The 25,630-nt window shown below is 28.7% G+C and overlaps 1 protein-coding gene across 5 annotated transcripts in view; it reads right to left on the bottom strand.

The window, feature by feature from the left end:
- Positions 1-3,279: 3,279 nt before the first annotated feature.
- Positions 3,280-25,630, bottom strand: part of LOC129963619 (heparan sulfate glucosamine 3-O-sulfotransferase 1-like) — a 160,662-nt gene continuing 138,311 nt past the window's right edge. For all 5 annotated transcript variants that reach the window (XM_056078093.1, XM_056078096.1, XM_056078094.1 and 2 more), the window contains 3 exons: positions 25,010-25,207; positions 14,148-14,323; positions 3,280-7,335 (listed from right to left, as the gene is read on the bottom strand). In XM_056078093.1, the coding sequence (XP_055934068.1) occupies positions 6,516-7,335; positions 14,148-14,323; positions 25,010-25,192 (1,179 nt within the window). In that variant the 5' untranslated portion in view covers positions 25,193-25,207 and the 3' untranslated portion in view covers positions 3,280-6,515. The remainder of the gene's footprint in view (positions 7,336-14,147; positions 14,324-25,009; positions 25,208-25,630) is intronic.

The following is a 25,630-nucleotide window of genomic DNA, read 5'->3' as shown; positions in this document are numbered from 1 at the left end:
CTCATTGCAGAGTTGCAAATTAAAACAAACGACGGTGCACTGTTTAACTTTTGAGAATATTAAGACAATAAGCAATGCATCATTTGTTTGTTAATAGGCAAGTTTGCCTTTTTAAAGTTATTCGAAAAAGAGATGCGTACTATATTTTTTAAATTGAATTTCATTATTGTAAAGGATTGTATACAGAATAAATGATTAGCTCCCACTTACGAAATTCATTGAAATATTAATACATTTTTTTTGTACATTTATTAAGAGCCAACACTCATGTGTTAATACTAATATCTCATTTTCGGTTTCATTTTCAAAATGTCAATTGTTTTAATAAATCGAAACAAAAAAGAACTTTCAGTAATTTATCTCTGAAAAAACCTTAAAAAAGTTTCTTGTATGTTAAAAAAAAAAAAAAGGTGAAATATCTAATGATAAAAAACAGAATTCAGAATAGAAATTTTTTAACAATAAAAAAATGAATTAATAAAAAATTTTACGCGGATGGCTTATGCTTACTAAATAAGCTTAATCAACTGTGTCATATAGCTTCATAGAGTTTGAAAAACTTTCTGAAGTTAAACAAGCAATTTCCGTTCATAAAAGGAAAGAAAAAAATTAATGATAATTTAATAATGCACACATTACCTCATTTAATTACATTAAATGAGGTAATCTAAAAGAATGAGATAGAAACAGTCAATTACTTCTCAGAATTATTAAATTAAGGGCAATTCAATTTTGCTAATTGCTTTCCAATAAAGAATATATTATTTAAGTCATTTTATATTATAACAGACATACAAATTTGTGCAGAGGCCAATATTAAAACCTAATTCAAAAGCATATTTGACGTTAATTGCTATTTTTAATTAAAAAGAATAGTAAACGTGATGCATGAATTTAAATAACTGAAAATGTATAAAATTCATTTAATTGTGTCATACCAGTGTGTGGTAAAGTACAAAAAAGAAAACTGTCAGTTATAGTATGTGATTACACTTTAGGTACGATTAAAAAATACAAAATAGCTTATGTATTCATCGCATAGATTTAAAAATGCTCTAGAAGAAACTAAATATAAGTATTAAAGTGAATATTTATTGTTCATTCTGTGTTACAATTAGAGAAAGAATCACGTCATGAATGAATTCAAATCATTCAACTTTTAAATAAAGTGGTTAATAGAAAGAAACATACTGCTGCAGTTTTAAAAAAATGATCAGCAAAAATGCAGTTAAATTAAACAAGCAATAAGAGAGAGTCGGGAAGTGTGGGTCAGATTTCACAATTTTTTTTAATTCACTAATTTAAACTTGCAAAAAGTGCAGTTTATAAAAATCGAACAACGTGTTCTTTAATTATTTAAAAAAAATGCAAAACAGCAAAATCCGATCAATTAGTTTTTATTTGGATAGTTAAAAATTATAATATTTTTGTCCCACACCTCCTTTATATGAGGGAGGTATGGATCTTATATAAGGGAGGAATGAGACAAGAAATGAGAAAATTAAAATTAATCAATATTGTATTTTGATATCCTTTTCATTCAAAGATTTATTGTTTTGGACATGCCAAACAGGAGTTGATTTTAAAATCTTCATTGGTGCATTTTGAAAACTTTTATTTTCGTTTATAACCATTTTCACTGATTACAAAATGTTATCATTTAATATATTTTTCTCTATCCGGATACTTTTTCATTTATATATAAAAAGTACATAATTAGTAATTCTTTTTAATTTAGAGAAACAAAAGCTTTAATGAATAACTTTCATAATTTAACTTCATTTTTTTTTCTTATTTAATATTTGTTATATTGCTTGTGACTTTATTATATTTACAGAAGAATTTCCCTTCACTTTAATTAAGTAATAAACACGATTTTAGGATGAAAATAATTATTTTTATATGAAATGATACAGAAGGATCTACAGTATGTAGAGTATGTATTCATACTCTATATGCTACAGTCATTATCAAAAAGAAAGAATAACAAAACATGTTTAGAGACACTGGTGCTCTTGTGTACATTTTTGAAAAAAGAGTGGAATTCTATTTATGCTTTTTGTTTTGGTTAATAGAAGCCCAGCCTTTTTATTTTTGTACATTATTGCTTTATTTTATTTAATATATTTATATATATTATATGGCATAATAATATATACTAACTTATAGAATACTTTATAAGTTTAAAGTCATCAACTTGCTATTGCATTCTAACACCCCAACAACTAATTTTATAAAACAATTATAAGAAAAATTAAAAACCTTAATCGTGAGTATATTTAGTTATTTAGAAAATGTAATGAAATGGAATGGTGCACGCTTCATTCTTCCCTAATTGATATTGTCCCATTCTTCCCTCTGCAGAATTTTCTTTAAAAATGCATATCACATAAAGCGTACTACATGTAAGCTTAATTTGACTGTCAGATTGTAAACACTATATCTTTGAGTTTATTTTACATTTAAAATATTTTTATTTTACAAATAATAAGACTGAAAAAAAACATTAAAAAAATAATAATTTGTATTTACTTCTAAGGCATAAAAGTCAGGTTTTAAATACAATAATATGAGAGATGTCTAACAATTTGGATCAAGCAAGGGGTTATAGCTGCTCTATCTAATGGATAAACTAGAAATAAATATTTATACTTTATTTATACTTTATAAGTGAAGCTGTCCAATTCCTCCTATCTCTCCCCTATAAATTGTAATTTAAAGATTTCTGAACTGATAGTCACTTTAAATAATATTTAGCTAGATATCAATTCAGTACGCCTTAAAAAGATTGCAAGAATCACTTTAAAATCTATAACCAGACAAAGTTTCGAAAGTAAGTATGCTCCTGCATCACAATGCGAAACTGCATGCAGAAAACTAATGAGAGGTTTTCTGAAAAGCTTAAGGAGAAAGTATGGAACTCCCATCTCTTTGCGCAATATCTTTCTCTGATTTCTATGTTTTCAGTTCTATAAAACAATAAACGATATCGCTCGATGACGAGGTGAAAATTGTAATTCCCCAATGATTAATGCGTGTTGAATATCAATTCTTCGCAGAAGGAATGGATAAAACTTTAATGATATAAAAAATTATTAATAAATTTCGATCTTGTTTTGTTTTTCAAGTAGAGCAATTAATTTTTTGATTGACTCTCGTGTTATTACAATTTTGAATACAATTTCATTTAGTCGCATTTTAGTTAATTTAACGATCTTCAAAAAGTTACAAATAACTGAATTGCGTTCTAAGGCTTGTAAGAATTTAATAACACAAGAGAAATGTAAGACTTTTATTATCGGTAACTAAGGAACATCAGTAATGTTACAGCATAGAATAACATCTGCGGAACATTTATTAAATATACAGAATTCAAGTTAAATTTTTGATTACATACTTGTGCTCTTCAAAACAATTTTAATTTATATAAACTTTAAGAAATCACAGTTCATACAATAGAATATCAACATCAACATTAAAACGTTATTTAATATGTTCATGAGCAATCACATTTATATATTAAAATGATAAATAAGAGATTCAGAAGACCATATTGAATATTCATCATTCAGAGTTCCATTTAATATCTGGAATGTTTTTAATGAAGAGAATTCTCACAGAATTTGATTTTATGTTGTGTACCTAATAATACACAAAGAAAGATTTCCAACTGAAATATATTAAGAATTTGTTCAATTGAAGAAATAACAATAGAATAAATATTTGAAATTCCATACAACAATCCTTTTAAACACATATATTTATACATATATTTTAAGCTTGAAATGGAACATTGTGTTGAATAAAAATATGTATAACAACACAGCATTTATTATTAATATGAAGCCTATTAACTTTTTTAAATTCTAAGTTTTAGCAATGAATTTATCATTACTATAAAGACAAAAATCTTCTTCATGCCTTGATATGTCTGAAAAAGAAATTCATTGCTTCTGGATATAAAATCGAAATGAAAAATGCATCAATTTAGTTATTTAACTGTTGAAATGTTTCAAGTATAAAAGGAATTATATTTATCTCTTGATTTACACAAGAAATGTATTCCCAAAAATATTGTATGAAGTGAAATCGCATTTGAATCCACAATTAATTCTGAAAACAAGCATGAAAAAATTATTAAATTTGTGAGAAACAATTTTCTGTATAATGTAGAAAAAATTTGTGAATATAGTTTTAAATAAATATTATAATTCAATGCATTGGCATTCATAGCATTATTCAAAAATGTAAAATGTTTTTGATAAGAAGAGTTCTTTTTATTCTGTATAGCATATCTATCACGGTTAATGTTATCAATCAATAATTAATCAGTTATTATTAATAATAGCCGATTAATCGATCATGACATATCTACAATATTGTTAGATCAATTAATTTTATTAATATCAACATTTCCCCCTTATTTATTGTTCAGAGATATGACAGGATGTATTTCAAATAAATGTATAATCAAAAGCTATTGTCTCAAAACATCAATGAGGTTCTTATAAATTTCTTTCATGAGCAGCCATATAATTACTCGGTTTTCTTCTCAAGCTTTGATTTTAAAGTTGTGGTATTTTTAATCCAGTTAAAATTTATTATAACAGAAATAAAAACACGTAAATAAATTTCTATTCCTGCAAAAAAATTTAATGTTTGAAATTTTTAAGAGCGTCTTTATTTGTTACTGATCAGCCGAAATTAAAGTATCGGTCAAACAGACCCTCTTCATCTATTTAAATGTATTCAAATGAAATCGTATAATTCATACAGTATGAATCAAGAGCTAAATATATTCTTGAAGATTCCTTTAGATTTCGTACAAACTGTTTGGATATAAACACAATCCGTCACGGACGGATGGACAACACTTTTTTTTTCGAATTCTCAGAAATACATGATTGTGAATCATAAAAATAAATTAAAAACAAATCTACTTCAATCAATAACATCTAAGACATACAACAAACTGTGTACATGATATGTATTATTAAATGCCATTTAAGTACCGGGCTCTTTCAACTGCTATTCCAACAACAAAAAGATAATGAATAGAAAAACATGAATTAAAATAATAAATAATTAAAAAATTAATAAATAAATTACCTTAAAATAATTTACAGCGTGAAAATAAAATGGACTTATTTGAGAATAAATCTTTTCTTTGAAAATGAAATGCATATGTTTCAACTTATAATAGAGAAGAATATGTGTTGGCGCTCTAAAGGGCAGATAATTTGACCTAAAGCTATTATATTAGTTGAAAATATAATTTGAAAAATGGGAAACTGCATTTCGGAGCGTATTTTTAAATTTTAGTTAATTAATTAAGCAATTTCTCTGTAGTTAAAGTTTTTTTCAAAGATGATTCTTAAATGTTTTATTGTTTATAAAAGTATTTTTGTTTAATAAATAATTATTTTTAAACCATTACACTTTGTTTATATGATTTTGCACCCCACTTATAATTTTTAAGCCTCTTCGCTTCCCAAGAAATGTAGCAGGTTGAGGAAGTATTAAATTATTTATACAATATTTCGTTAAGAGATTTACTAATTTAAAAGTTCTTCCAGAATTTATGAAAAATAATATAATTTTTTTTTAAAATTTCGGCGAAAAGAGTATTAGTAAATGAGTATTATGTTAAGAATTAGTAGTCAAAACAAATCGCCAAAGATGTCATGTTAAATGAAATCAGCGATTAATCCTCAGAAAGTTCGTTAAAGATGTCGTTTTAATCTATTGACTTATGTTTGTCAATGATGAGCAATTAAGTCTATAGTTCATCAATGGCATGCAGTTAAGTCAGAAGTTCTCCAATGGCATGCAGTTAATAAAGAACTAACCAGTTATACATCTGAATAAAGTTGCATATTATTTTCAAACAAGTAAGAGAGCGGATTCATTCACAGCACACTAAGATTACATAGATTTCTAGAGTTTATAGTAAGGACTCAGAATAATAAAATCATTTCGTTAAAATAAAAAGCCTTTTTGTACAATTTTAAAATTCAAAATTTATTTCGTTCATTAAAGAACGAAAAAGTTATTGATAAATTTAATGACGACCTAAGTTATTCCAAACTTTTTGGAAATCGTTTGATTTTTATTTCGCGATTTCATTTGATATTTTTATATTATATATTCTAAAAAGATTTTACATCAGAAACGAATTGGTATGCAAATTGAGTCTGACTATTTTTATGTTACAGCCTTTTTAAGGATATTTTCCTTTGCATTTTCACATCCTTGTATTCTCTTATGATGAGCACATATCCTCGTGCATGCTTATTATAAGGGAAATAGTTTTTTCTCGATTTTTCTCAATTTGAGTGAATGAATCATGCTATTTTGTCATGATGTTTAGTTATTTTTTAAAATTAAAATGCATATCATAAAACTAAAATAAAAATTACAAAAAATTTCATTTTTTAAGCTATTAATAAATTGTGTGTGTGTTTTTTTGTTGTAGGAGTAGCAGAATTACGAATCAATAACTCAATAATAACCAATCATTCAACAGGCCAGTTAAAAGTAACACCGGCTTGCCTGAAAAAGTGTTGATTATGCGGTCCGTAAAACATTCTCAGTGTCCTGATTACTTCAGAGGACACATTCGGATGCTTCCTTCCCTTACTATCATTCAGACACTTGTCTGCCGTGGCATTCCTAACACAGAAGAAACCTTTGGTCTCATTGTAGTAGAAATTCTTCTTCATCACTCTGTGGCCCAGCCCTAAGAAGTCTTCTATCTTCTGAATCTCATGAAAAGGATCAACAATCAGATTATCTCCATCGACAATATGGATCTGTTCTCGCGGGAACGTCCTCAGCCAGCGAGGAAAGAACAGGGAATACATGCCGATCCGAACAGCCTTGTAGCCCAGGTTTACGGAACCATCAGCAGTCAGAACCAGATCCTCGAACGACGCCAGCGACCGTTCTTTCCTGGCCTTGTTGGAAGCTAACTGGGCATAGTCCGATATCAACCGAGTGACGGGATCACGCACGATCAGCAATAACTTGACGGAAGGATTCATTTGCCGGATCCTTTCCGGGACCGACGGAGTTATGAAGTAAGCCGGACTCTTTTCGACGGTTATTTGTCCGGGAAAAGAGTAAGGCATCCGTCTCCGGTACCAGTCTAGACCCAAAGCATATTTCTCATCGTCGTCGAAGAAGTGGATCTCTTCAGTGGCTTTTTGGATCATAGGGTGCAAGTTGAGGAATTCCAGAAGGGCTCGGGTCCCACATTTCCGAGCACCGATGATGATGCACTGAGGCAGGCGGCGCTTTGTCCTAGGGAATCGAAGGCGAGCATTTTCTGCAAGCCTATGAGGAAGAAAAGGTAAGAAAAAAAATCAACGGCTTGAAATGTAAGGAAGAATACAAAGCAAATAAATTTATAAATTCATTATAAAATACCCTTTTAACCCCAAAACAAATTTTGAATTCTAAATTTCTTTAATTTAAGATTTCAATTAAAGAAATAAATTTAGTATAATTACTCCAAATATATTAAAATATGCTAGAAAAATTTAAAAAATAATATTTCAATTTTCATACTTTTAGAAAAAATTAGCATCAGCCATAGGAAATATATGGATCTAAGCTATGTCAAATAACACATTTAATTTAATTTTATCTATTTATTATTTTAAAATAATAATGAAGTTTGATTAACGATAGAGAAAAATAATAAAAAAAAATATTGTTTAGTTCCTCCCATAGGCGACGCAGAGAAAGAAGAGAAAATAAGGAATGCAAGATGTTTTAAAAAAGTATTCACATTTTAAATAATTAATGAATTAAAATCAACAACATAGATTTCATAATTCAATGTGAATGTAGAATCTTGATTCATAATAATAATTTTTATTAAATTTTTCATAAATAAAATGGGTTTTTTTAATTTTTATAGTTACTACTGTTATTCAAATGAAAATTATCATTTGATAATAAAACCCTTATATGAACTTATAAGAAATCAAGTATTTGTTAAGAGTTAGAATTAGTTGCGTGGTTTTTTTTCCTTCGGAAAAATTGCGACTGATGAAATAATTATAACTACATAACAGTGAGTATTATACCATACATTCAAAAATTTTTTATAGACATGAAAGATGGTATTTTCAACGATATGAAGCAAATACAAGTTAATATTACGACCTGAGACTTACAACGATAAACAAATTTTTATGAGGAACAGATGATATTCAATATCATCAAAATTAACAGGATTTCTATTCGATTGATCGTTTTGTGTAAACCCCTGAATAATAATTTTAGCTCAAAATCAGTACAAATCAGCCCTTTAATGAAAATGTGATCGAGTAATGTTACAATTTCACCGGTAATTCAATGCAAGTCAATAATTTGAAAAGTTCTAATTAGTGAAAAATTTCATATTTATATATATTAGTTTAAACCATCAAATTTTGATTGTTTTCATAGTAGTCATTCAAATTATGTCGATATAAAGCTACTAAAACTTGTTTTAATTTCATTTATTAGAAAAATTTTTGTGGAAAAGATAAGATAAGAATAGAGTTGTGGAAAGGATTTTATTACAAGGCAATAGTTTTGAAAATTAATTTTTTAAATGTCCGGAATCAGTCATTTTAATATTATTTCGATGTGAATCTCTCAGACTTTTTAAAAATTCTTTAAACTTTACTTAATAAACTTTAAATCATTTAAAAAATACTTAACATTTTAAATCTCTTAAACTTTTTAAAACATAATGACGAATAGGATGTGATGTTTTCATGTACACAATAATTTGTTTTTTGACATTTTTAATTCAATCGGTAGTATTTACAAAAACATAAATAATTCATGTTTTTATTGCGCAGACATTTAAAATGATGATGACAAGCAACTATAAAAATTACACTTTATCTATATGATATCGATTTATATATTCAGGAAACAATAATGTATAGATAAATAAAAGTTGTTTTGAAGAATTTATTCTTTGTTGGTTGGTTAAAACGCTTGAGTTCAAATTATCATTTGTTAGTAAAAAATGAAATATTTAAAAAATCAGAATTACTTCAAGTTTTAAATTAATTATTTCATCAAGATTAATTAATTATTTTAAACCAGACAAACCACTTAAATTATTCGATTATACTTCAGTGGTATCATACAGTATCATTCAGTTGTATCTTCTAATACAATAAGAGAACAAGTGAACTTGGCATTTGCTGAATTTTAAAAGCAAATTACTTTTATGATGCTAAATATGATAACGTAAGGCCAGAAATGTTAATTGATTTTTATTGAGGCACTTTTTTTATTATGGTATGATAAACAGTGTTTGCAAAGCTTAGGTAAATTTGCACAAATATTTTTATAAAAGTCCACCTCAGAAGTTTTTAAAATTTATGAATTAGAAGCCATTTTAAAGACAAAGAAAAAAATTAATAAAATCTAAATATTCGAAAGGAATAAATTGTAGATAAATAATTGCATTACAAGTGGATACATTGGTGATTTGTTTGGACTCGAGAAATCTCTGAGTAAAATGTGTGTACTCAATATGCAGCCCTGTCGCATCAGACTGTAGAAAACATGTGGTTAGCATCCCAAATTCTGATTCCATCACAAAGATTCAGTGAAAAAGAAACGACTTCCACGTATTGTTTATTTACTTGCCGTACTAACTAGGATCTCTTTCATTTGGTATTAGATTACAATCGATTGTATTTACTTCTGGTAAGGCATCACGTTCGGATGTAATGGTTACAAAGGGAATAAACAAGCCAATTCTTATCAGGGCTCGAAGCGAAAAGAAGAAATCGCTAACATTTGATCCAAAAGAACATCGATTCTCTTCTTTAAGGGACACTAACACTTCAATTTGTTCATTTCTTCCATTATATAAATTTTTTGATTTGGATTTAGCTTGGTGAATCAGGATTTTTTCCTGAGATTTTAAATCTATTAAACGTTTTTTTAGCCTCTTCATAACGCATGTCATGCTCCATTTTTTATATATTTAATTTTCAAACTCGTTGTGCGAAATGTGTAATTGAGTGAATTAAACAGTGCTAAAATGGGTACTTCAGAACTACATGCCTGAGAAAGTTCTCTTGAATTGTAATTTAAAAGTATGCATGATACTGAAAAAATGTTATTTTGGACGATGTTCAGAAAAACATTTCTTATTTTGCATACATAAGTAGAAGCTAATATTTTATTCACTTCACACGAGATTATCTCTTACATCTTGGGATACAACATTTCATCTGATTAGGCAATTTTCACATACTCGGGAAATCGCCCAACTCTGTAGTATTGCTATCTACAAGAAAACAATTTAAATTGTCTTTTTCTAGATGAGTGCTTCGGTTCTGGGTGTTAGTAAATCATGATTTTTAATTTAACATATATTTCACAAAAGTAACCAATGGAATTAAAGGGGGGTCTTAAGAGGATATAAATGATATCTCCAAAAGTTTATTCAAATTCTAAAAGTTTCTTCTAAACTTTTGTTCTAAAAGTTCATGAACTATTTTTATTTCAAAACTTGTTAAAATAAACTATCATACAATTAAGTTGTCATAACTCTTGAAATCTAACTATCTAGGGTGCTGTATTTTGAATTTTTTGTTAACAAGTGCGCAAAAATATGGGCAAACAGACATTCACTGATAGTTTCGTGTAATCTTTGTAAACTTTGACAGTAATTTTGAATTTTGCTTTTAAAGATTATAAAAAAAATTCTTTTGTTTATATCTTTCAATTTTTGATATGCAGTGTTCACAAACCAGGACTCAATTCTGGAAATGGTTTTTAAAGTGATCTGAATTTGCAAGTATTCATCAAAAATCTCGATATCAGGTTTAGTTTTAGCTAACAAGGCTGAAAACAACTGTTATAGACTAAAGTGTTGAGTAAGAATTGTTTAGTTTAGTTAAAGATGATTTGAAGCTTTATCAGGGATATTTTAAAATTGTCATCATTCTTTAGAATTATGATCAGATGACGATAACATTAAAACATAGAAATTCACTAACAAATTCGATCTCAGACTCTTTTTTTTATATAAACAGTTGGAACCACCCTTAAAAAGTTTTGCTTAAAAGTTAAAAACAATAGTTAAAAAAGTTTTGTTTAAAAATTGGAAACAATATCTTTATTATAATGCAAAGAACGTGATTTATTTATATTAGATAATGACGTTTTAAAATTTTATGAGGGCTATTTTGGGGAGACCCTTGTTATTTTGAATCATGATCAGATAACGAGGATACTTGTTTATTCTTATTTTCTATGCCAACCAGCGGGAGAGCATTTGACTTCCTACAAATGAAAGGAAAAACAGACCCATAAACACGGCAGATCTTTTGTGCAATCGAATCTCCAACATCCCCCCCCCCACTTCATTCCTGAAGCGGGATGTCACGAGACCCCCTTGTGCCCTGACAATTTGTTTAAAAAATTTGCAAATGTTCGTACTCGTTAAAAGAAAAACACCGCCACCACTTTCGGATTCATTTGAAGAAATTTAATTGCCGTGGAAAGACAGCGCAATAAAAGAAAGATTATTACAGAAAAAAAAAGTAAGGCGAAATCAATTTCTAATAAGCAAAATTTTGCAACGATTTAAATTAAGAACGAGTTAAATGAAACAAAAAGCACTTAGTCAGGGGAAATACAGACTTCGGAAGACAATGGGTTTTGTTTAACAGTTGGCAAATGCTCAACACCGCCAAAGAACAAACAAATAATTATTCCTTTGTTCAGAACGTGTGCGGGCAATATACGGCTGAAATCAAAATCTCGCAGGGATTAAACAATTTAGTTATAGTTTTACAGCAACGCAACTATTCTCTTCACGTTTTTGCTGCTAATCTGTTTAGTTAAACATTCTTCGTGAGTTTTAGAAACAAAAGGAAACGCATTGTAGTGACGCGTGCTAAATATTGATTTGTCAATTTTTATTCCAAGAGAGCTGATTCTTAATTCAGACCCATTCATTCCTTTGAGATACGAAACCAGATCTAATCTAACAGTATATGAAAGCTATTCTAAACTATTTTAATTGACTGATATTCAATGCTTTAATTCGTTCATTCACATTTTTCACATGAAATGAACGCAATGAAATAATCTCTATTCAGCCAGACGAAAATTAAAAATTTATTAAAATAGAGTTTAATCCGTTATCTATTTTTTTTAGATATCATTTAAAATCCATTCAAAAGAATTTAACCTATGCAGAGAATGGCAAGAAATATATTTCCTTGAAATGGTATATCATGTATTTTTAATATAATGGTATATTATGTATATTATGTATTTTGGCAATGTAAGTTGCTATATTTTAATGTAACAAACTGAGTCACAATTACAACATTACATTATCGTAAAGAACGTTGCCGTCATTACAAAACACTTTTTATTGATCTCGGCAGATTTTTAAGTAGTAATTAATTTAAGTGGTTTTCGCGATTTACATTTTCCTCTGGATTGCTTTACTATTCTTCTTATTCATTGGAAAGGGCAAAAACTAAGTACTGTAATTCAATTTCAACTTTTGCATGCACAGTGAACAAATAGAAAGTACTTCAATTCTCAAGATCTTGATTCTTGTTTGTGGTTTATTGGCGCAAGAACCATAATTAGCTATACTGCCCCAAACAAGCGGTAAAATTCATGAATCTCTATATTTAAGACTTCAGTAATTCCGAGAAATTTTTTTTAATTATTATTAAAAGTTGATAACTCAAAAATGAAACTAGTTTGACAAATGAAATTTGGTATGTTGTATCTAGTTCGAAACTGTTGACATTCAGCGAATTTTAAACGAAATCGGAAAATTGACAGACTTCAGATGATCAGTTTATGCGCTAAAATTCAAAAACACACCGAACTAGACAGCTAAATTTGGCATATGGTTTTACAACAAAATCTTTAGATATATGACAGACGAATAGATTCGATTTGTCGAATTTGTTAGTTTTGTGAAGCGTTAGATAACATGTATTGATTTTTGTAAGAGAAAGAGTCAAGTCTTGGAAAGAGTTAGTAAATGTCGGAAAACTTTCTGATGGATAAGAAGATTAAAAGTTTAGATAAGAAGTTTTCATTCTTAATTCGTCGGAGGCGAGGATAACGTGTTGACAGTGTTAAAGATGGAGTGGTAGGTTATCAATTAAATAAAGTGACAGACTTTTGCTTCAGTAAGTTCTTTTATCGTTTCTTTTTTGTTATAGTGGTATGCTAAAAAAGGAAAGCCATTTTACTTAAGACATAAATGAAAACTGGCCTCCAAAAAAACCTATAATATATATAATTTTAATGAAATAAATAATGAATTTTTATAATAAAATTTTAATGAAATAAAGGCCGTTTTCGATTCATTTGTTTCCATCAAAAATTATTTTATGCAGGCATAAAAATGTTATACAAATGTTGAAAAGTACATGCAAATATATATTTCACAGATGTAAAAATAGTTTTTTTAGAAAAAAAAAAAGGATCTAAAATCTCATTAGGTGGAAGATTTCTTAATCCATTTTATGTTGTAAACATCTTACTACGTTACAGCCATTTTTGGAGCATATAAACCTGTTTTAAGTAAAATAATCAAGAGTAATGTAAATTCATATTAAACGTTAATGTAAATTCGCATTAAATATTAAAATGGAAGAAAGGAATCAAGTTTTTTTAGACTTTAATTTAATTTGATTTCTTTCATGTTTAGAAACATGGAATTTTGTGATCTGTTTCTTTATCACTTCCTGATAAACTAGAGTTCAAAAATTGTTTTGCACGCGTGTTTTTAAAAATTCACTTAAAAATTAATTGAAAAAACTATTAAATAAGAAATAATTTTTGAAAATCCACGATTGTAATCATATTTTGATTCCATATAAGTGGCGCCACTGAATAGAGAACTTGTGAAAAAATTTCTTTGGAGATTCTATAATAATGTTTGAAAATGAATTACAAATTAAAATCTAAAAAGCAACAAATAACTAAAATATAAAATATCCTACTGTTTAGGACACTTATAAAAGTATGTGTTTAAAAAGTGTATTTATTGAATTTAGTAGTCAATTATTTTTGTAAACGCATAGATAATTTTATGAAACACACAAAAGATACGCTATGAGAGCAATTGATCTTACATTGCCTTCTGCTGTATCCTGTGGGCTGCATCTGCAGAATCAGCTTCGTAGGAAGAATCACAAATGACTGGGGTGTACGTGACAACGCCACTGGTGAGAAAGATGAGCTGCACAAAAACCAGCGATGTGGTGAAGACGAGGAGAGCGAAACAAAATGAGGAAGAGAGTCTACCTTTCTAAAAACAAAAAAAATTACAATGCATTCATTATTTTTTAGCAGATGCGTGACAGAGAAGAAGAAACTTTTGAAATTTTGAAACTTCGATTTATTTCACCATGGGAGGCATCATTTACGTATAAAAAATAAGCGGTAAGAAATATGGCAGTTTACAACGCGACATAAGACCAGAAGAGATCAGACCTAGTCATTTGTGATTATTACTATGAGATTTTGATAGGGATTTCTTTGACATGTATAAATTTAGGATAGGGAATCTTAGGTATCTTTAAAAGAATGTCATAGGCATTAAGGATTTTTATCCCTGCACTCCGATCGTGAGAAAATGCTGGGACCAGCAATTTTATAGAGTGCTTGTAGAATTAATCCAATAAAAAGTGGAAACTGGATCAAAAAATAAGTGAACATTTTAGAATGAAGTTATATGGGCTAAATTAAGATAAAAATTTGAAAATTAAGTTTTGAGTTACTTTAAAATCTCATCACACACACACACACACACACACACACACACACACACACACACACACACACACACACACACACACACACACACACACACACACACACACACACACACACACACACACACATGCCGATCACATTTAGTAAAATAAAATTTTCTCAGAAACAATTTAAACAAAAATGTTAATGTATAAAGTTTCTGTGATTTAAACAGAAAAAAGTGACAGTCACAATTTTAAACCATTTCAATGGATACCTCAAGGAAAATCAGTCATTTATTTTTATGGTATTCCTTAAAGCTGCCGCCTATTGGCCTAATATGTGGAAATAATTGTTTCTGTATACCTTACATAGGCTTTAAGTTAGAAAAGCGCTACAGAATTTAGAAAAACTCTGTACAGGTACTTGGAAGCGGAAATATTTTTACAACAAACGAATTTTGAAAACTCCACGCTAAAAACTGCCTAACGGTTATTTATTTTCTTATCTTTTTCTATTTTTATGGCTTTAAACTGATATTATTCTTATTTAAATATCGACGCAACAGACTATGAAATGCTTGTTTTGTAAGGCAGTAACTTCTTTTGTTTTACAGAAAAGTTTCACTTGTAAGCATTTTTCTGAATCCCTGATTTACGAATAGCTTCTAAATGAAATTCGTGAAATTGCGCAATCCAATTTCGTTAACGAATGTCGCTCAAGGGAATTCCCGAGTTTCCAACGGGGAATAAAGTGAGATGACGAATACAAATAATTAGTAAAGTCATTATAGTTGGTTGCAAGTGGAATTTAACTTAAAACCTTTTTTAAAAATCTCCCTACCGAATAAAGGGTACATTTCAGAGAAAAGAACAGAAAAGTGAACGAGTCATAGGAAAAGTGAAACAAGTTAATGAATGATGAGATAGTGTGCAGTATTTTGGAATATAATAGACTTTGCACATAATTAATAATGAAATCAATTCATATTCACATGACAAGTTGCACATGTTATCTAATGTTTAACTAAATGCCGTATTATTATTTCTTCCGCAAGTTGGAAAAATTATAGGAGAATTGAACCTCTAATATTGCAACACGGTAATAGTATACGATTGATTCATTTATTTTAGGTTTATTTTTAAAAATTTACATCCGGTAAAAATAAAAATTATTAATAAAAATGAAAAGAATTGTTGTAAAAAGCTATAAAAATTATTTTGAAAAATTTATTAAAATTAGAAAAACGTACGAAAATGAAATTAATATCACTGAAAAGCTAACTGTTTTTTTTTAAATAAAGTAGTCAAAACTTTAAAAAAAATAATGCTAAAATGGCTTTTGTGTGCTTATATGTTATTTAGGAAGTATGCCAACAATTTGAAAAATCTAATAAAAATTCTGGAATCTACTTCTTTGTAATGCATCTTCCCATCAAGAAGTAACTGCGTCCCAAATTCGGAAGCTCTAAGAGTCTGTTCCTGTCAAGTGTTGTTTCATGCATGTAACATGCTGCAGTTGACAAACAGTATGCCAATCAGTGATCATTAACACGTTAAAAAATGAGTGGTCTTAAGATCACATATGGCGATTATTACACCATTATCATTTCTTCCATTATGATTGAGAATAGTAGAGAGTAATGCGCATGGGTTGATTTGTTGTTCCATTTCTATATAAATAAATACATCTGCGGTCACATTGCACATAAAATATTTAAAAAATCATTTGGAGATTTAGCTAAAAATTTTTATTTTCTCGAATTTTTTGAAAAAGAAAATGTTTTCAAGGTTTTAATAATAGCACAGCATTATTAATTAATTAACAGTAGAGTATACGAAATCAAAAAGTTATCACAGTTGGAATATATGGTGATTTGACTTAGATTAATCTTTTGTTTTAATAGTTCTTTGAATCTCGTTGTTAATTTGTCATTTTCAATAAAATAAATATTTAATAAAATGTCCACCCTCTTTAAAATGAACATTTAACTTAAAGATATTGTAAAAATTTGCGAGCTGAGCTTATAAGTTTATTTTAAATGAATAAACATGCTATTACAAATACCTTTGATGTTACTCAGTAGTAGTTTTAATAAGAAATTCAAAAATCCAGAAAAATTGTTATTATCCTTTCCTTTTGACTCTGATGCCAACGGCAGCAAAATTTCTCAAAGATTCGTCGTTAGCTGCCAATATATTTTTATTAATTACTAAAATCATGGTAAACAAGAATGTAGAGATCATTTCACTAGAAGAAGACGATCTTTATTACTTTAAAAAAGATATTTGTACCAATATTTTTGTATTTTCAGTACTTTTTATCTAATATATATTTATTACTTATAATATTTAGTTCCTTGTAAAAATCAATAAGTCGCGTGGAAAAATTCATAACTTGAATAAATTTTATACATTATTATTTAAATTTATTTAATTTATGCCTGTAAGAACGTTATTGCCTACTTTACACTTCCAATGACGCTTGAGGTTTTGAAATGATGATATACAGTTTCAATATTTTCAGAACTTAACGTGGAATTCAATCAATTTATGAATATAATCAAATTTTGATCATATATCCTAACACAACATAAAAAAATTAAAATGTATATAAAAAAAATGTTACTCTTTTGTACTGAAATAAGAAAGTAGTTTTCAAAAATTGCTATTATTCAATTTATTTTAAATATTTGAGAAAACATGAAATTTCCCCCCGCTTAATTTAACCTTTTCTTATACAAATCTAATCAAAAGCAAATAAACATATTAAAATGTGTTAAAATTTGAATTCAGATTCGAGACTGAATAAAAAAATTGCAATATTTCAAAGTGTTTATATATTATATGCATATTAGTGTAATTACAAGTTCTTTTATGGAATTTTAATCTTCTTTTAAATATCGAAATTGACTGATTTTACATTTTATCATAATTATGCAAACACTGTGTTTCATTCCCTTGATAGTTTTAAAAACATTATAATGCCAAATTTCAGGCAGACAGCAGCATCAATAGAAAATCAAAACACTGCGATTTGTTGGACATGAATTAAATTTATTGCAATATCAAAAATATTATATTCATTTTAAAAAGAAAAGAAAATAATAACACGCATGTGACAAATAATATGGAACAAAAATAAAAATTAAATATGATATAAAATATATTAAAATAAGAAATATTTCTCTTTATTATTTACAATGCTTTATTTATTATTACTTTATTATTTATTATTTTAAGAATTAAGCTCAGCTGAAATGATTCAAATGTTCTCTTTTTTGATTATAATGGCAGAAAAATTTTTAAAATATAATTTTGGAAGTTTAAAAGAACATTTTTCTGACAAGGAAATAAAATCTGCCGTTTGTGCTCAAAAATATTTTCCGATCATAGACGGATACCTTTAAACAGGAAATTCTGAAAATTCATATTCATATTGCAATAATTGATGTATCTTTAGTATTATTTTCAAAACACCGTATATATAAAATAAATTTAAAAAAAAGGCTTTAAACTGAAAATGTCTCAAAACTGAAGTATAGTGCAACGGTTTCTATTTTTATTTCCTAGTTAAAAAAAGTAAGAAATTCCTTTTGAGAAAACTAATATCATTACAAATATCATTTCGAATAAAATATTTTTTCTTTACTTATGTCAAGCTAAACAACATTCCTTTTCTTTCAAGAATTTTTTCCTCCCTTTTCTTTTACGAAAGAATTTTCACATTAAATTCAATTCTGCAGTATCAAAATGAGAAACACTAGAATATTTTTTATATCTTTTACTTTAAAAGTAAGAAATAAAGTAAAACTTCTCAGAAACAATATTTAACTAAATAAATCCCAAACAAGCTAAAAATTTGAAGACGGCTTTACATGAAAATGTGTTTTAAAATTCAGTATTCACATTCATAACGCTATGATTTAATAAAGAAATCACATTTCATTATTAAGATTTCATAGTATCATTATTGTTTACGCTACCTCACAAATCATACGGAAATGATTTTTTATAATATATCCTAATTCAAATATTATGTTATATATATCATAATTTTATGAAAAGATAATGAATAATTTGACTCAAAGAAACATCGTTTGACGCTCCCGAATATTTATAAAAATATTATGAATATTTATTTGTACATTGATAGTATTCTACAAGATATTAAGAGTTCTAAGTCGAATAGTGTAATTCGACTTAGAAATCGTACTGCCTGTTCAAGAAATAAAGACACATTGCAGACGCCATTTATTTATATTTCTGAAAAATTGCTAATGCATTTTTTTACTGACATTCCATTAATAATAATTAGCTTTTAGCGTCTGGTAGTCTCAATACATTGTTAAATTTTCCTTTTACTTGTAATCTCTGTTTGTATTATATTTATTTGCTTTGCACTATATATTTGCATGTGCTGTGTCATAAATCTGGTTCAATGTAGGAGGTAAAATCATTATGCAGTTTATTTTTACTTCCTATTTCTCTACATTTTTTTAAATACCAGATGTCTATTCTAAGCAAATTTTCAAACTTTAGGTGATAGATAGATATTTCTAATTGAAAAACTGCTCCAAAGGAATGTAATGAATACATTTTATGTTTTCTGGATCAATAAATATATTGCTAAAAAGACTGAAAAAATTTTATAGTTTTCCAGCGCTATTAATCATACTTAGAAAATACTTTTCTTGGCAGATTTATATTAAGAAAACTTCCTATCTTCCGCGATTAAAACTGACGGAGATATGAATCTTTAAATTTTATTATTTAAGAATGATCAATGGCTGTCTCAAGGAAGAACGTACATTGATTTGTGAATATGATGTACTCAAGATAACAATATTCACTGCTTCAAAACTCGGTTAGTTTTAGTAACCGTCAGAAGGAATAGTTTTGATTAAAATTACAGTTTTTAATGAACTATAATAAGGTGTTATAAGTATAATTATTTCGTTGATGAAAAAAAAAAACGATATATCATCCGACTATATGTTATATACTTTCTCGTATATGAAGTATACGAACTGAGAGTATTGCCATTGTCAAAAAATTCTATTTTGAAAAGTTCTCATGTATTATATATCCTTGAATCCTATGAATATTCCAATATAAAAACAAAAACAGGCAGACGAATGAAATATGGTATACATATTTTATTTCCGAAATATAGATGTGTACCATGTATTCTTTCTATGAAATTAATTTTTTTATAAAAATCAAAAGGAAGTCTGTTATTTTAACCATTAGTGCGCAAGCAACGTTATAGCTCTTACTACGTATCTGTCTCTTTTTTCGCTCGCTCATGAATAAGTTAAGTAAAAAGTGCAACAAGCTAGATGGATGAATTTTTTTCATGTCATTTTGACATCAAAATTTTTGGTCTGAATCAAAGTTCTATAGATCGACAAAAATTGGACTATCCTATACATACGTTATGTTGTTCAATATACGACGAAGTTAAATACAAAAATGCCATATTTGGGAAACAAACGAGAAAGCGAAGGGTACATAACTACATATTACTAGTTTTAATGAAACCAAAGTTAACGACATCAAAAGAAATATTGAATGTAATTGACGATAACAGAAAGCAGAAGGGGTGGTCTTTCCGAAACTTTAACATACTTTCTAGCAAATGTATTATTAACAAATGTCTAGCATTGTGTATTATTAACTTATATCACAGACGAACAATAGCTACGAAACAGCTTATTAGAGTGAGATGTTTGGTGATTCTTTTTGTGATTATTCATTAAGTTGCAATTGATACACAATCACCAGAACCCCGAATGTGTATTTTGAACTTCTTTCCTCTGATAGATTAAAACCAAAATTTTCCACGGAATGACTATTGTAATTGCAAACTTACATACCAAATTTCATATACTTTAATCATGTGTTATTGGGTTATCACGTTTATGTGCTTATGAAAGTATAGACAAACAGAAGATCAAATCATTAACAGATTTGGTTCAAAACACAATTGGAATTGACATTTTAGATGATGAATCATTGTACCAAATTTTATTTATCTAGCTTTTTACGCTTTGTAGTTACCATGTTCACGTGAACAGCCGGACAGACAGACTTCTACAGGATGAATTCATTCAAAATTTAATAGTGACTTTAAATGTAGAGTTAAGTGCTTATACCACATTATATTCGTCTAGCTCAAAGTGTTTTGAATCATCGTGTTCACAAACAGACAAATATGATTTCAAAAAATGTGATTTTTCGGACTTAGGAAGGTCTTATGGTGAATAGTTTATAAGCCAGTTAACAGCTACGCTACCCGAGCAATTGTTTTTGTATCGTGGTCATGTTACTGAACTGCGAACCACAAGGCCCCAGGTTCTATCCTCACTCATCGCAAATTCGCTACAGTCTAAAGCGTAGAGAAATTCATCAAAACCTCGACTTCGAATTTTTTTAATGATTATAATATTTTGTTTTATGTATACTTCTCATATGAGAAAGAAAAATCAGTTTGAATGCCTTATTAATGTCTCCATAACGATATATTTTGTATATTTGGAAGTATATGATAATGATTTATTTCATACTTCTATAAATTCAAAACATGATATAGAAAAAAATCATTGAATATAAAAATATTTTAGTATAGGCATTAGAATAGTAATATAATCTTGTAGTTCACAGTAAAAAAAGCTTTCTTTTGAGCAGTATTTCACAATCTACTAAAGTTTTAAATACATATTTTATAATCCGATAAAACTAAACACTATTTCTTGCTTCATATAATTAATTACATGTAGAAATATTCAACCAGAATTTTCCGAATCTTATTCAAACTTAAAACCAACAAAATATGCTATATTAGATTTCTTTTTCCTTTTCATTATAAAGATAAGCATACATCTAAAATTCTTTAAAGACATTATACCATCGAAACAAATCGGAAACATACTGAAGATTTAAACAAGCATTTAGATGAGAATGTATCGCTAATACTAAATATTTACATTTATAATGCAGTGACTCAAAAACTAGAGGCAGTGTTCAGTAAAAACATCATAATTCTCCTTTCTCCATAAGGATTTAAAGAAAGATGATGATTAATAAGCTTCGAATAAACTAAGCTTTACGCCTGCGAACGTTTGTGAAAGATTTACATAGATAATGTTTTACGGGAAAATTTAAAAGAACGACATAACAATTTTTAAAAATGTATTGTCTGTTGAGAATAAATAAAGACGCATGAGGGAATGAGTGCCTTTATTTTTTGATGAAACTGAAACATCATATATTTTAATCCTGTTGAACAGTTCCTTTCATATTTTGCATTCAACGGATGGTTCTTTTATTAAATTATGAAGATAGTCTGCTATATGTATATGTAATCATTGTATATTGTTGTGAATTTATGATACGTATATTTGGGTAGTGATAATGTTATAAACAATGTAACAAATATGGTTTAATGTACGAAATGTAATTATCATAAAAAAAGATTTAACTAAATATTTTGTCTATTTTTGCTCTCTTTTTTTGTTTATCAATTGTATATTTTTATGATATAACAGACTTATAATAATCTGGCAGATATAAAAACAAAGGACTATCGTATTAATAAATGTTCATTAAAAATAATTTTAATAATAAAACTAGTATTTATTGCGCAAAATATTATAAATAACGCTAAATTATTCAGAAAGCTAAACAATACATCTTTCCTGTTAATAACAAAGATGAATGTGTGTGTTGGTGCTACGCTGGCCAGACCGTTTTTCTTAGATCTTCCAAAACTTGTTAAAATTTCCAAGAACTGTGCAAAATTTAAATTTCATAATTTTTTTCAGAATTGCATTTATTATCCGAATCAAAATAAAATATTATTATTGTGGGAACTGCTGACAGGTCTCAGATCCTGTGTGGCGCCATATTGGCCATATTGCGTCATTAATCACTTGATGCTTTCCCGCCATTATTGGCAGACGAGAGTTGGGCAGTGAGACTGCAAGACGTGCAGCTCACGCTCATGTATCTTTTTATTTTCTATGTCAGTAATGTTTTGTCCTTTGTCCTTTAATCATAATAAATATATTTTCATATTAATGCTGGTCGTAGCCTTTTCCCACATATTTGGGGGATCGGCCTTCCTCGTGAATACCCCTAGCAAATACCACCAAATTGTTGAAAAAGCTGTGGACATTAGTACAATTTAAGACGCTAAATTGATGCTAAAAATTTTGATAAGAGTGGATTTTTTTCTGAGGATAATTTAAAACCGAGAATTGTATTTTATGTCTAATCAGAGAAATTTCATAAAACAATCTTCTGAAATATTGCTTAAATTATTAAAAAAAATATTCTGTAGGACATATATCTTATCAAAAGACACTGTTCGTTTCAGCATCCTGAGATGATCACTTTTCGACGATTCTATCTCATTAAGGGGTGAGACGCTGAAAGATGTGCACATTTTCGAAATTTAGTTTATTGTTAAATGTAAACACCCCCTCCTTGCATCTTTTCTCTCATCCTTATTTTGTCAAATTAAATCGATCCTAACTCATGCGCAAACGCGTGTGTGTGTATGAGAGGGGGAATTAGTTGGTAAACAATATAGCGCGTTTGTGCTTATACTCATAATACTTATATAACTAAAAAAACGTAAAGAGAAAAATAAAAATTTGGATACAATATTTACATAAAAAATGTACATCTTTAATAAATTTTAAATATATTCTGGTTCAGTAAGCCAAAATTCATATTTAATTATTTTTAATATAGGGTTAAATTAAATATAAAACTCTCCATATTATTGAAAATAAAACAATAGCACTTTCGCCGGTTATTTAACAAGTATCTAATAAAGCTCGTGCTATTTTAAGGGAAAAGTGATATTCAAACAGCTAATGTTAGAAATCCTGCGATATGATGTCTGAATTTGAAGACTTCCAATCAGTGCAGAAGTAAGAGGCACCTTTGACTTGAAAAAGAAGTTATATTGGAATTAATATCTTAAAGTGAGCCTTTCCGTGCGAAGAAAATGATTTTTACGACAGTCTTTGTTTCAGGAGTTTAAATTAGAATACAATGTTTTTCGAAATTAATAAAAAAAATACTCTCCGAGTTTACAAAGGCATTAGGGAGTGGACGTATAATACGATGATTCTGCCGACTGGAGAGGAGAACTTTTAAGACATGCTACAAGCTGGACTTCCTTCTACTATCGCTAAGAAAGACATCTAGAGCAATCCAAATCAAACATATAAGGAACTTCTTGCATACGAGTTTAATCCTGGGAACTACTATTCGACTGTTTCTCCATGACCTTGGGAATACTCAATAAGTGTCTCAGGAGTTAGACCCGATAACAAACTCCGCCGACGCGAAATATTGCTCTCATGTCACAAGAAAGCTCCACTTTTGAAACAGATATGGATGTGTGACAAAGTATGGATGTCTGTAACAATACTGCAAAAGGGAACAGCTTTGATTGTCCCCTATATTTAGAGTATTTCCAACCAAATGAATTGTTCATCGTCTGATACTGCTTTATGTTTAGCGGATCGGTAGTATATTCTGCACTCTCAATTCCTTTAGAGTAAAAAAAGAATCATCACAACCGAAGTATACTCGTCTCAAAATATCCAACAACAAAAATTATTGCTCCATATTTGGTGGTTCAATATTATCCACTGCACTTTTAATTCCTAGAAAGCAGGATGACCATTACCACCGAAGAGTATTCGACTTAAATAAAAATAGCTTGCTATATATTTTATAGGTTCTCTTGGATGAGGTTAAAAATAATTTGAAATTCCACACAAATGCCATCTATTTAATCATATTATCATTAAAATATTGTTTAATTCCCAAAAAACAATTTCCTCTCGAAAATACTATTGAATTTGAATGAAATCACTCGACTTCCAGTTTAGGATGACAATGAGCTACTAAAAAATGTATATTAATTAAAATTTTTAAGAAATAATTTTCCTCTTTCGAATTTCTCTATCGATTGAAGATTTTCCCCCATCGATTCGACACATCCAGAAATAAGAAAAGTGAAATGAAACATCTAAAGAAGAAACATATTATATTTTGTTGGATGACAAGACACATATTCATTGAGTGCCTTTGGTACTTTAAGCATTGAAAGGAAGAAGCCTGAAGACAGCATTTTGGATGCTCAGATGCTTTGCTAGGAATTTAATAAATGTGAGAAACAATGACAGGAAACAATGACTGGATTCAGCAGTCCATACCTGCGCGAATGGGGTCCGTCTGAATGGCAGGAAGGTTCTGGAATCGGGGAGGAACAAGTGGGCTGCCGTCGGCAGAGTGGTTCTTGACCTCGGAGAGTACTGACAGGTTTCGGTGGATTCGTCTTTCGGGTAGTTTTGGAATGGAGCGTCCTCTGGATCAGGCGCCACGTCCACGCTGCTCATGCTGGGCTAACCCATCTGAAATGAGATGAAATAAAAAGTGAGTCCAGCTGACTTATCTCTGAACTGCTTGGTTTCTAATTCTGAATGTTTCGGTCTGTTTTATACATGTACATGTTTATTCAAAATGACGGCCATTGTTAATGATTGTCTGTGATAGTAATTTTTATTAAAACAATGATAAAAGAGAGAAACGGAATACAATCTAGAAGAAAGCTTAAAGTTTTATTAGCTATGAGGGATTACCCCTGGCCACATCCAAGTGTCAAAAGTATGTTTAATGCCATCGACGCTCATGCATTCTGCATATGTGGGCCCTCAATACCCCCATTTTATGATTACTGATTTATAAGATGTACTTGCAGAAACTACTGTAAAAAAAGATTTATTTAAATTACAAAATATGCGAATTGTCTAGTTCTAAATAAGATCATTTAAATA

This window comes from Argiope bruennichi, chromosome 3 (genome assembly GCF_947563725.1).
Source record: "Argiope bruennichi chromosome 3, qqArgBrue1.1, whole genome shotgun sequence".
NCBI classification, from domain to species: Eukaryota; Metazoa; Arthropoda; class Arachnida; order Araneae; family Araneidae; genus Argiope; species Argiope bruennichi.
Note: the sequence above shows the minus strand (reverse complement) of the source record. Positions and strands in the feature narration are given on the sequence as shown.